Here is a 13,983-nt window from a genome sequence, read left to right on the forward strand (position 1 = left end):
AGTAGGGGGGAAAGTAAAGTCATCCTCCCAACTTGGGTTTTGTTTTCTCTTCTCATGGGAAAGTTTGGGGAAATGAACTAACATTAAATACAAATTTTTCATGAAAATTTTGTCCCCATTACAATTTAGAATTACAATATATCATTAAATGCATTCTTAATTTATTTAATTTAATATGGGTATAATTGAAAATTTATACAAACTTTATTTTCCATTCCTACTCAAAACAAACATGGAAGAGGAAATAAAGTGTTGTCTCTTGGTTACTTTCCCAACATTACCAAATGTGGGAAAGGAATCTTCCATTTCCCATCTCTTGAAAAATGACATGGGAAATAATTTTCCCTCAAATTTATTCCATGAACCAAACGAGGCCTTAGGTAGATGCATATAAATACAAGTGCCCCTGCTCAAACGATCAACCCCAACCTACACTAAAGGATTCACCCCATTTAGAATCAGTGCATAAGGGATCATATTGAGGAGAAGAATACTTGTACATACTTGATATTTTGACAGCTCTCTTGGAAGACCAAAAGACAAGTGTTCTATTATATGCAGTCACTATGGTTTACATATGGTATTAGAGCATAGACTGCATGTTTTAGAACCAAATGATTTCGCCCATCCTTTCTGCTATAGTCGTTTAAATACTTTGAGGAAGTTCATACGCCCAAAGATTCCCATCTTTCTTGGTTGGACCAACTAGATTTCTGAAAAGTCTTTTAAAGAAAGGTAAAGCCAACAGACATAAAAACTGGTGCTATTGCAGCTACACCTCCCGATTTGTCAGGTATACTAAGAAGAATGGCATGGATCCGTGGGAAATATAGATTTGAAGAAGTTACATTATCGAATACTATATTACACTAGCAATTTCAGTTGATGCATTAAACCCGCTTGGAGTGAGTATAGAGGCAAGTGAAGCAATTTATTTTTGTTGTGAGCCACTGACATTGAGATAGCGCCGTCGGGGAATAGGAGACTACAAGCAGGTGTTGACTGGAATAATTGAATTCTTATACCTCTAATATAGCGAGATACCAACTGATCTTCAGACTCTCCCAAATTCAATACGGGCAATCAATTGATGAAACTCTGTTGTGTATTCATCGACAAAGTGAGAACCTTGGTGCAAGTTCTAGAGTTGTTGACTGGAATAATTGTGTGGAATGAAGGTGGGTCGCATATACTTTAGCAATTTTTCCCAAGAATCAATTTTCTGCTTTCCTTTTCGGACTCGAGTTTGCTTTAGTTGCTGCCACCACGCAGCCGCTTTGCCTCGAAATCGAATAACCACTAAGGGAACTTGCTTGTCTTGTGGCACATCTTTGAAATCCAAAACTTCTTCAACTGCAACAAGCCAATCTAAGAATTCTTCTTGTTGCAAACATCCTTTAAATTATGGAATTTCAAGTGTGAAACCCAACTCCCATCGTCCATGATCTCGTGGAGGAACATGTCTTCTCTGTCTATGATTCCCAAATGGATTTTCAGTCTCTTCACTTTCATAACGTTCTTCCTCCTCTCCATGACTACTTTGAGAACGGTTCTCAATATTTAGTGTAGCAATTTGTTCCACAATCATGTCAAAGCGCTTCCTCAAATTGCTGGATTTGTTCCTCCAAACGTGCATACCTTGCATCCTCAACATTTTACCTATCACCGAGTCCTCTGCCTCTTGGAGCCATAGAGCTAGACCGTCCTTCCTTTTTTTTTTCTTCTTTTTTTTTGGGCACCAAGATTTCATAGTGCAGGTCAAAAGCCCGCTCTATGATACCAACTAATGCAACGGAACAAGAACAAAAGATAATTTTGAGCAAACTTAACTCCGTTGATTCTAAGAATACCCGAAATTAAAACTCTAATCTGCTAATTATGAGAATACCTAGGAAAAGAGTAAATAGATGAAAGAAAAATCTCAATCTTCATTCAATAAACAAACATCAACTGCCCCTTTCTTACAAATTCATGTATTATTTATAAGAGTCTCTCAATCAAAGATTGAGATAACTCCTCATAACTCCCCATAAACCTTTCATATCCCAACTTCCCTCCCAATGACAACTTCACATTAAATCTCCCTATAACTCACAAAGATGAAAAGACTCTCCATAACTTTATTCATTAACTTAAGATAACTCCCACATACGAAGAGACACTTATTTAATATAGGTTATTAAGATTTTCCTCATGCATGAACGTGATCCCAATGGTCCATGTATGTATTTGATAGACTCGCTGCATCAATTAATCTGTTTTATTGCTTCTGAAATATGTTTTGGTTGCAAAATACATGCTAGATGAATAGGAGCATTCAATGATCTTTGTTGTTGCATATTCAGTTTGAATGTTTCTGATTAATCACAAAAGTTCTGGTTCTTCATTAAGGGTTTTAATTTAGGGAGTTTCACTAAAACACCCAAAATGGAGGTTGATTACACACACTCAAAACCCATTTATAAACACACTCAAAAAGTTGACTTTGGAGTTGATTTTGGGTGTGTTTCTATGTTTAAATAGTGCTTGGATTTTTTTATAAATACATGTCTAGGATTGGGTTTATTTATAAATTTGTATTTAATTTAAGGCTAATAAGAACAAAGATTAGTTTTGAATGTGTAATTGTTATTATTAATTCATATTTTTCTGTCGACAATGGTTAATCAATGACTTTCACTTTTCATTGATTTTGTGTTTGCTAATAAGCATTTAGTTTGTGTTTTATGCTTGTAGGGGAAAAGGTTAAAGATAGAAAATTGCATTGGTTCAATTGATTCACTAAATAAGTTTATTCCCAAAAGTTTTATTAGGAGTCTTGTTACAATTATGGCTATATCATTCTGTTTGGGCCTAAATTATTGACTTCAGAGGTCCAATAAGGCTACAATGAAATCAAAGCAATTTGGTCTTGAGCAATAGGGAAGATGGAAGCCCAAGAATCCGAAGAGACCCAAAGCTTATCAAAGCAAACAAAACTAACTCTGGCAAAACTCCAGTCTTAAGAAATAAAAAGTAAATTAGGGGGACCCGAAGGAAACAAACGTGACATCATGAGATAAAGGAAAAGTCAATAGAAAAGTAGAATTGAAAAATTTATGTCATCAACTCATGAAATCAAGATCAAAATCCCTCTTACATATATATTCAGAGATTTTTTCTTCTATCTCTGAGAAGGTAATTCTCCCAAAGAGACTAAGAAGCTACGCGGCACCGGAGGAGAATGAAACTAGAAAAGAAATCAAACTAACCATCAAGGATGAAATCTCACAAAGGGCAGTTGAAATTGGGAAAAGAGATTAGGTTCTTTTTCAAGAAAAACAGGGAAGTGATTGCCTATTTGAGAGCCTATCTACTGATGATAAATCCTATTCTCTTTCTTTCCATTAAAAAAGAAAAAAAAAGGGAGATATCTTGTTGAAAAGATTTGCCGCACCAATATTAAACATGGTAGGAATCACCCTGGACTCCAGGAACAAGACATTTTACTATAAATACAAGAAGGAGTGAACAAGGCTGAAGGACAACAGAATAACATTCAACATCCAATCCAACAAAAATCTTACACAAGGAAACCATCAGTCAAATAGACAACTCAAAATCAACCAACAAGCCCACTTGAATTTCAAGTAAAACGGAGGCAAGCTCGGACTTAAGTAAGTCATTCAAAACGAGATTTCTCTCTACAAATTTAGTTAAAAAAAAAATCAAGGAAAAGCTTGAGCTTGCATCTCCAAATATGGAAAACCTCAACAAAATTCACGCGATCTCTCACGAAGTCCTAAAAGACATAACGCACTCAAAAAGCTTCACAAAAGCTTGAGGTACATTGAAGCTCGCCATAATCAACCTTTGGCATCAATTTGATTGAAACCTAGCGTCAAGTGTCAGGCATTTCCAGTCCGGCTGGATCGAACCTTCCATCGTAGCGTCTCTTCATCTCTCTAGCATGAGCATTTATTGTTATAGTTTGTAAAAAGGAAAAAGAAAATTCCATTAACCATTATGAACAACCTCTTTATTTGAGATTGGGCAAAAGTCCATTGGTTATGAAGTCCTCACCAGTCTGAGGCAAGAAAAGAACTTACTTGGGAGATATTCTCACCCAAATTCACAATCGCTTGTTTGTAGAAATCAGTAACTTGGAACGCAAGTTATCCATTCCAAACTAAGTCGTAGAATTTTTATTACTAGAGACGCACACCAAACGAAAGTCGACTTGTTGACCAATTATGGTTCTCAGCGTAGGTTTAGAGAACTTAGAGTAAACACTTCCATCATAGGAGATAAACGCAAAACGGGGAAGGGGAAGGAATCACATTCAAAGTGAAATTTGATATGCATAATCAAGTGGAGCTGAGTTTTATTTATTGCAAAACCCTTTTTAGTAAGTTCTTTAAGAAATAGGAAAGTAAATTAGCTAATGAGACTTTAACAAGAAGGAATTTTATGTTTATTAGGAAAACAAATTAACTAATAAGAATCCAGTTAACATGAAGGAATCATGCAGTATAGCTAGCTAATAATCATAGGAAAACTAAGTCCAAGTAGAATTAGGAAAACTACACATTAATATGTACTCTTTATACTTAGTTTTTGTAGGGAGAATTGGATTTAAAAAGGACTTATTACTTTATTTTCTCAATTTTCAACTTTCCGGAGCAAGTAATTGGTTTTCAATTGAAATATGACTTTTTGGTGGAGTTTTTTTACAAGACCAGTTGGAGATGAAAACTAAGATCTTGAAGATGATTGTGGAAGTTTTCTAGAATTTTTGGAGTAGCCAATGAGAGCAGTCTTTGAAGTTAAGTCTACATAAGGTGCAATCCCGTCAAAACTGTGCTGCTGTGGAAGAATGATTATTTGAATACTTTCATGATTTTTCCTCAAGGCATGCCATATATGACTGGAAAGATAAGACAAAGAACTACAATTTACATATTTTCCGAATTTTCTTAAAGGAGAATGATCTCAAACGTGCGTACAAAGTAACTGACTTGTTATCCTAGTCAAAGTAGGAAGAGGAGTCAATTACATACTCATTTTGGATTCATGTTTTAATTAGGTTTTATTTTATTTTGGGCTGCTGTAAAGCCCAGCTAGGGTTGGAATAGATGTGTGGTGTTTTATTTAAACATGAAAAATAACTCCTTTGGGGGTTATGCAAAGACTTGGAGAAATTGGAGAAGCTGAAAGAGTACCACAATTGGCTAAGTTTTATTTTTTTCTTCCTTATGTTTTTGCTAATGTTGAATTATGATTATGTGTAACTAATTTTCTTTTGCTAGGATATGATGTAACCCTAGTATGATAATATAGTATTCTTATTTTACCTACCTATTGATTACCGTTTGATGTTGGATTCTTAATCACTATGCTTAATAACTTGGTTGATTATCTTGATGCTTGATCACCATCTAGACTTTTAATTGAGTTAATCTGATGCAAATTAGAGTAAATACCATACTTAATTTGAGGCTTGCTTCTTGTGATTAAGATTTATAATTCATCTAAGGTAAATACCATACTCTTAGGGTTTACATGCTTGTTGGAGGTTTTCACTTATCTTAATGAGTTTCTATGTGTTGATATTTGACCTAAATACCATATGCGAATTGCATGTAGGAATATACGATTTAGCCTAAATACCATAGGATAATTCATGAAAAATGAAAACTAAGCAACGACATTAAATGGTTAGTTAATAGGTAGCTGAATAAGAGGTTATATCGGATTACTAGTAGTGAATTCATTGTCCTAGTTCTTGTATCAATTTGAATTTCTCATCTTTGTGTTTCATGATTTTCTACTTGTTTTGTCTTTTAATTTCGTTGTTAATTAAATCACTCTTTCAAAATTTACGTGAATATGCTACTTGTTTAATTTCTTGTTTATATTATTAGAGTAGTTAAAGTATTTTGTGAAGTAAATTAGGTTAGACTAATTGGAAGTTGAACTCAATCCTCATAGGAATGACCTCTATTTGCCATACTAAATTATGATTGACCTTGTGCACTTGTGAGTATAATTTGTGTTTAGATTAATCTTTATAATCTCCATTTTTCAGGTTGTCTAAAATTCACAGCAGTCACTTCATAATATGTCAGAGTCATTAAGGAGAGATCTTATTGGTAATATCTAAAGAAGGGCTTATGAATGAAAGTGACCTTATAAACACAAATTAAGTATGGTCATGATCATTCTACATCTTAATCTTGATAGAAGCCTTATGTGGTTTTGAGGAATGATAAGTGTAATTATAAAGGCTCCAAAACATTGGTTTTGAACAATCTTGATGATTCCTTATTCGTTGCTCATAACTGACAGTGGCTTGGTTAAGGAACATGGCATAAGTTAAGCTTCAAAAGGCCTTACAGTAATCGACAAGAGTATTTTATGATTATTTGACCAGTGGGAGAATGTAAGACATTATATTATCTTGAACCACTTAATGTGGTCTTCTAATCATATAAGGATTGGAACTTTATGTCGATTAGGAGCTTAGATGTAGCCTAGTTTTTTAGACTTTGTCTAAATGTGTTATTCGTGTAATACCAAGACTAAAAGGGTTCCTTATTTAATGTGGATTAGGGTATTATTCTTCTAATGCAATAAGGACTAATTAAGAGTTTCTGATGGGATAGACTCTTAGGTAGATGCATATAAATACAAGTGCCCCTGCTCAAACGATCAAACCCAACCTACACTAAAGGATTCACCCCATTTAGAATCATTGTATGAGGGATCATATTGAGGAGAAGAGCACTTGTACATAATTGATATTTTGACAGCTCTCTTGGAAGACCAAAAGACAAATGTTCTATTATGTGCAGTCACTATGATTTACAAAATAAACTATAAATTTTTAATATAGTATTTACACTTCACTTTATACCTATTCATTTTCCATCCATCACACTACACATGCATCGCATACGTGATGGATCTAAATTACATATAGCTTTAGTGTTGATTAGAGGGCTATTCTATAACACGTTAGCCTAAAGACAAGTGTGATATCTTTATACTTTAGTATAGCATACGATGCCCACACATTACGAGAGATTGAACTAGTTTAACAAACTTATCAATCCATTCACTCCATGCTCCTTCACCCTACAAAATCCAAGTGCATTGCTTAACTAGACTTTATTGGGTGGAGAAGGAAAGGCAGAGCCATGAAGACAACTCCAATGGGAGGACCCAAACCCAAATCTTTCGCTCCAATAGGTCCTCGGGTACTCTGAGAGTCCTTTCACTGCAGCCCATTACAGAAGCTCTTTAAAAACACAGAAAAAAATAAATAAAAAAATCTTCACATTTTGGACTCAAAAAATCCAATTGGGTCTGTATTTGGAGCTGCCCTCAGCCAAGCCTTCAGCCTTTTGTAGGCTTGTGGGACAAACAACACAATACTGGGACTGGGACAAGTGCTAAAGTCCAAAAGTGGGAGAGACAGGGTTGGATAGTTGGATTGGATAGGCTAGAATCCAAATTCCAAAAGCTAGTGGAGGTAGGGGAATGACAATTGGAAAAAAATAAAAAGGCAACAAAGTGGGAAGAGTTTTGGGATGGCTCCTACGTATGGTTACAGTTTATCCAATGTTTGGGATGTAGCTTTATTGTCTACATATTAAAGATGATATGATTGAGTGAGTTTTGTTATATACAGACATTTCTCTTTGGAATGGCTGTGTTTGGCAATTTTGATTTGGTAATGAGGGAAATGTTCCCGAGCCTAGTTATAATCACTTGAACTACAAATTCCTTACGACTGCCAACATAAGTTTAGCAAAGCCTTCTAAACCAAATCAACCGAAAACGGATCCTAGTACAAACGTCACTAATAATATTAATGTGGGTTCCAAATTTACCTTATAGTTTGTCCAAAAAATTTCCCTCTTTGCCAAATCTTTATTGCTGATTTAAAGGGTAGGGGGCATGCCAAGGATAGGTGTGGATCATCAAACTCGTGACGTGAATTGGCCCCTCTTTTAATTTTCCTCTCTTTCACACACGCAAAAGGCAAAGCCTAGACAAGCAAAATGTACGGAAAACGATAATGGCACAAACATGTGCAACTTTAGCTTTGGCTAAAAGAGGAAGATTCATCATATTCATGCACCAAATTCACACGTTAAATGGCAGCCCTCCTTCAGCATCCCAATCATCCAAGGGAAAAGAAATCAGAATTGTACCCAAATGAGGAAAAATGAGCACTTGCGAGCAAATTAGGCTCACGAAATCTATTGCCCCACACACACTATTTCCATTTTTTTTCATGCTTTCTGAAGGCGTGATGCAAAAGCTTGTCTAAAAATTTCTTGAACCCAACTGTCAGAAATGAATCTAAGTAATGACAGAGACAGCCGTGCATCATGCTTTGCTTGGTCCTTTAGAGCATAAATGATGGTCAAAACTTATTTTGGGGATTAAATTATGCTCTAATTAGAAACTAGAGAGATTTGGTTTGCTAATCTTCGTTCTACTACGGTGGCTTGTAAAGTTTTTTTTGATGCTAGGGCTTTAGAATCCTGAAAAGGCTCATTATCCATTCCAGTGTGCTAATTCATCAATTCAATCATATGAAAAGTTTATGATGAAAATGCAACCCACTCTTTACACACGCACCTCCCATCCCCATCAAAATACAGCTCAGCTCAGCTCTATGAAAATGTAACTCAGCTCAGTTCCAGACAGAAAGGGAAAGGGGGAGATATAAAGGGAAAAGAATATCTGCAGCTTTCCATTTCCTTGTAATCTCTCCTCTATGATGGTAGAAAAAGAGAGATTCGATCGCGTGCAAATCTAACAAGCTCAGCAGCTCAAAGATTCAGAATTGATTCTTCCCAGAAATACCCAACAAAAGATTTTAACTTCAAACCCAATCCCCAATGAGACCATAATCACATACCAATCAATCATAAAATAGCTAAAATGAGTCTAATTCCTCAAAATTGGAAGACCAGAGTGAGTTTCAGGAAGCTAAATTTGCCATTTCTAGTAAACCATTCACATTATCATCAAAGGACAGAATGACAGATTTGATTGAGTTGAGTGATAGATTGATTAACAAAAACTAATAGAAGTAAAAACTAAAAAACAAAGGCACCCCATTTCCCCAATTCTTCCCGAGATCAAATCCAACCCATTCCCCCCATCATCACCATCACCCAGAAGAAAAACACAAAATCATCATATGATCATTATGATTATCATCAAAAAGAAAGAAAGAAAGAAAGCAACAGCAGAGTAATTGGGAAAGAAAAGAAACAAAGAAAGAAGAAAGTACACTATTAGTTAAGAAGGAAGAGGCCTGGGTGGTGGCAGAAGATGGTGAAGATTCTGATGTGCTTGCTGGGCCTGACCGCCGCCATTGCCGGAGATAAAAGGGTGCTGCAACAACTGCACCGCCGACAATCTCCTCGAAGGATCTCTCTGCAAACAGCAAGAGATAAAATGCCTGAACTCTCTCGAAGCAGTGGGCGGAGCTTCAGGAGGCTGAGACATACAGATAGCCCACATTAAGCTAGCCCATTCCCCTGACCTTCCCACAGAGAACGGAAACCGACCCATGTAGAATTCCAATATGCTGACCCCAAGGCTCCATATATCACCGGCATACCCATCATACTGGCCATGATTGAGATCAGTATTGATCCTCTCAGGGCTCATATAAGCTATGGTGCCCACAGAAGAATTGCAAGGGTCCATGGTCTGTTCCAAAATCCGACTGACCCCAAAATCGGCGATCTTGACCTGGTTCCTACTGTTGATCAAGAGATTCGAGGGCTTGATATCGCGATGCACGATCTTACGTCTATGGAGGTAGGCGAGGCCGCTCAAGATTTGCTTGGCCAAATCGGAGAGGGTCCTCTCGTTCTGGATGCGCTGGCCCTCCAGCGACCCGCCGTCCATTAACTCGAGCAGCACCTCGATCTCGCCGTTGTGGTCGAACATGTCGTGGCACTTGACAACGTTGGGGTTGTCGACGCCGCGGAGGATTTCGATCTCGCGGCAGATCTGGCGGCGGACGGCTTCCTCGTGGTTGCCGTATATGACTTTCAGCGCGTACAGACGACCCGTCGGGCGGTGGATGACCTTGTAGACGGTGCCTCCGGTGCCGCTCCCGATGCGGTTCGAGCGCTCGAGCTCGTTGAAGTTGATGAGCTGCTGGGCGGCGCTGTGGGCCGAGGACGATTGGGCCGAGCTGGGCCCGGGCGGAGGAAGGGGCAAGGGCACGGCCAGGGACGCGTCCCGCTGCGGGAGAGGTAGGGTTAGGTCGTGACGACGTCGTCTCGGGTTGTCCCCACGCCTGGCGGGCGGCGGGTTCGCTCCGAGCGGTGGTTGAATCCGATTCATGATGAAAACCACAACTTCTTCTTCTTTTTCTGCGGCTGCTGATGATGAAATAACGTCGTTGCCGGGTTTTTGAGAAACCGCGTCGTTCAGAGGAATTGGAAGGGGAGGAGGAGGGAGGGGGGGTGTTTGGGTTAATGAGGATGGCGAAGACGACGATGATGGAGATCGTGAGGATCACGAGTCATCGTTTGATGGTTTGATTGGTTGAGTGATTGATTGATTGATGTCGTTTTTTATTTTAATAAATAAAGAAAATAAAAATTCCTTTCTTTGGTTCTCAGAATCGGAGACTTCTCTAAGGAAAAGAGGAGGAAACAACCAGAAAATTAAAACAATGAAGAAAACGGAGCTTTCTTTCTTTCTCTCTGGTTTTTTTGGGTGGAAAATAAAATTAAAAAAATAATTTATATTTTTTATTTATTTTATTTAGGCCCAGAGAGAGAGAGAGAGAGAGAGAGAGGTAGCAATCAAGAGAGGGAATCGTCGAGATTTTAAAGGCGGGAGAGCCTCACGCACTTCCCCGAGAGAGTGGGCGACAAGGACCAATCAGTGTCTGGTGGTGGGCCCCGCTGGCATTTTTGGGAGGGAGGGTATATAAATGTGATTTTTTCCTTTAGCTCCGCGCGTGAATTTTCCCGGCATCGGGTATCTCGTGCAAAATTTAAGAGAAATAAATCCAATATGGGCCCCACCGAATTAGGCAACCCTTTTACGGTGCGTTTTGTGACGCATTATTATCATTATTAATTTCTCTCGCTGTACCTTTCTACCTCGTTTAGCCTGTGTGTCATTGCATGCGTAGAAGCTGTAGCAGCAGCACACGTCTTGTAAGTGGAAAAGAAAAAGAGCTGATTAAAGAAAATTAAAGAATTGAAAAGGTTAATTGTCTTAGGCTTACCCGCCGGCGGTCAAATGAGGTTGATTTGGTTTGGGGTTACGAGTTGGGTGGGCCTGGGCCCTACACCAATACCTGGGCTCTCATGCGATTACGTGGGGCCCAGCCTACCACTGCTGCAACATGATTGGACTAAACAAAACAAAGTAATGCCCAGTCGGCAGAGATTAATCACTATGTACGCAATCACAATCTTTCTTATGGTAATAATCATGGATTATCTATAATCATTATTCAATAATTTTTTGTTCTCCATACACTAACTATGTCATCATTGGGCTTGTATCTTTGGCAAAAAGTTTGTGTAAGCCCAACCCAATTTACAAGCTAGGCATCATTCAATCCTATCTTCAGAGAGTTATTGCCGCGAGTCACCCATACAACGATTTCTATTCGTAGATGCATATGGTTCCATAATGTAGCACACATACTTCGATGACTGCCAATAACTTATTGACGGAATAAAAATCAATGATTGAAAACGTTCAACTTTTAAGTCGTCATTCAAAGATAATAATCTACGCAACAAATCAATTAAATCATGAAATTGCTTATTCATATTTTTCTCATCGTTGAAATATAGTATTGAGTAATTTTAGAAAGAATGTGTGTACTTTTCTTACAATATGGACATTAGAAAATGAAATTGCAGGATCTTCAAATTGACTTTTGAAATGTTGTTGCAATTGCGGGATCCCGGAATTGAAGCTCTTGGTCTACATTGTTGTACATAAACCCTTTCTTGAGCAGGAGTCACAAGCTCATTCATCCATCCACGCACATATTCTCTCACTTTAAAGTCAGATGTGTCCTACGAAAGTGAAACGTGTGCGTTGGTCGATATGACACATCAATATTTGAAGCCGAAATTGAAAATAAAAACCTCACACAAGCAAATATCACATACATTAATTTTTCCTTTTGCATTAAAAGTCTACATGGCCTTATTTGCAATCAATCTCTATCTGGTCTGAGTATGGACCCCACTTCTCATAAAAACAAAACCAAAAAGAAAAAGAAAAAAAAAAGGATGTGTGCATTGTTTGGAAAAATAGGGACAAAGACAGCCTTGACTATGAGGAGTCTCACAGGCATTTGACAATTGTATGCAACGTGTAATATCTGTGTCTGTATGTAGACAAAAGCAGTGGACTTTGTCAGATTTTTCTTTCTTTCTCCAACTTTGAAACCCTGCCTTTTTGTGCCCTGCCAACTGTTATTTTGGGATGTTTCTTGGTAATTTGCTGGTTGCATCGTTGCAGACTGCAGCTCATATATATTTTTCATTTCCTTGCATCTTCTTGCTTGGACGAAAAAAAACCCGTCAAGCAAGCCAAGCAAGAAAATCAACACAAGCTCTCCAACACAACTGCCATAATTGAAATTTCATTCACATGGTTGGTGGCTATCCTAATCATTTTTTAATTCAAGGCTAATCTGAATCCTAAAATCTAGTTGTTGTTAAAGGACAGAGGATATATGCATGTGTTTGACTAAATGAATTACTCTCTATAATAATGGCACGTTTATTAATCTATAATGGGAATCAAAATAAGGAGTTCTATTCCGATTACGGATTACTCCTGTGTTTACGTTACATAAAGGAAGTAAAGTGGGTTAAGTTGCACTGATTTATAAATAGTCAACAAAAGGAATATATATATATATATATATATATATACAGTCCCCTTTTATTGAGGATTCTCAAATAATTTTATTTGAGGGACGCCCATTAGGGTACCCTACAATTTTTTTCCTAATGATCCAAACCATCTATTTTTTAGGTCTTCATTCATAGATCATCTTTATAAAAAATTAGACAAATCGAAAACCATTTCGACATCCAATTGTATCTTACAAAATCAATGAACACGGTGTTTCAAGAAAGTACTAAAATTTCAATAACTCAATTGAGTGGTCAAATGATATTGGATTCAAGTGATTTTTTGTAGAGATAATCTTTGAATGAGTATCTACAAAATAGACGGTTTGAATTAGTGAAATACAATCCGGAGTGGGGCTTATAAGGGGTGTCCTCAAATCTTATTTGAGGATCCCTCAATGGAAGCTCTCTGTGTATATATATATATAGTGTGGCTTTTGACTTCATACATTTGCCTCTGTGTGTACATGAATTGCAACCCTAGAGATTTTTATTGGGTTAGACTTTGTGGAAGCTTATGATTTTGACATTTTTGTACTAATCAAACATCGAGTTTTCCTCGACACAAATTTATATAAAGATGCTAGACATATACAATATGAAAACATTAACTACAAACCAAAAAAAAGAAGGTGGGAATGGGATGGAACGCAAATTGACTTATCATTTGTACTTGTTTGACCTGGGCTTATATGCTGTCGACAGAAATATGTTAGAATAGGTGTATATTTATTGATATTATACCTTCTTTGTTTTATAAATTTTACGCAATTGTCAATTGATATTAAGCGAGATAATTGAACATAAAACCCTAGATGCAAGAGGTAAACGCAACTACTTGACGATGTTTGAGTACCATACAATAATCTCTCCGAAGTTTGATCACCTTATCCTTTATAGTTCTTCTGAAATCCCATTACTTGTGTGCAAATATTTCTGCACACAATAATAAGCTGTATCTGAGGACAGCAACAATGCTCTAATTGTGTGTTTCCCAGTTTGCAACCTATGAATAAAAACAAGGGAAAATTTCATTTATTCAAACAAAATTTAGGATTTAATA

At 37.3% G+C, this 13,983-nt stretch overlaps 1 protein-coding gene across 1 annotated transcript; it reads right to left on the minus strand.

The window, feature by feature from the left end:
* Positions 1–8,975: 8,975 nt before the first annotated feature.
* Positions 8,976–10,782, minus strand: LOC103328737 (mitogen-activated protein kinase kinase 5). The gene has a single exon (XM_008231149.2). It carries the CDS (start codon positions 10,360–10,362, stop codon positions 9,301–9,303), a length of 1,062 nt encoding a protein of 353 aa, XP_008229371.2. The 5' UTR covers positions 10,363–10,782; the 3' UTR covers positions 8,976–9,300.
* Positions 10,783–13,983: the final 3,201 nt, after the last annotated feature.

This window comes from Prunus mume, linkage group LG4 (assembly GCF_029339155.1).
Source record: "Prunus mume cultivar Tortuosa linkage group LG4, ASM2933915v1, whole genome shotgun sequence".
Taxonomy (NCBI): Eukaryota; Viridiplantae; Streptophyta; class Magnoliopsida; order Rosales; family Rosaceae; genus Prunus; species Prunus mume.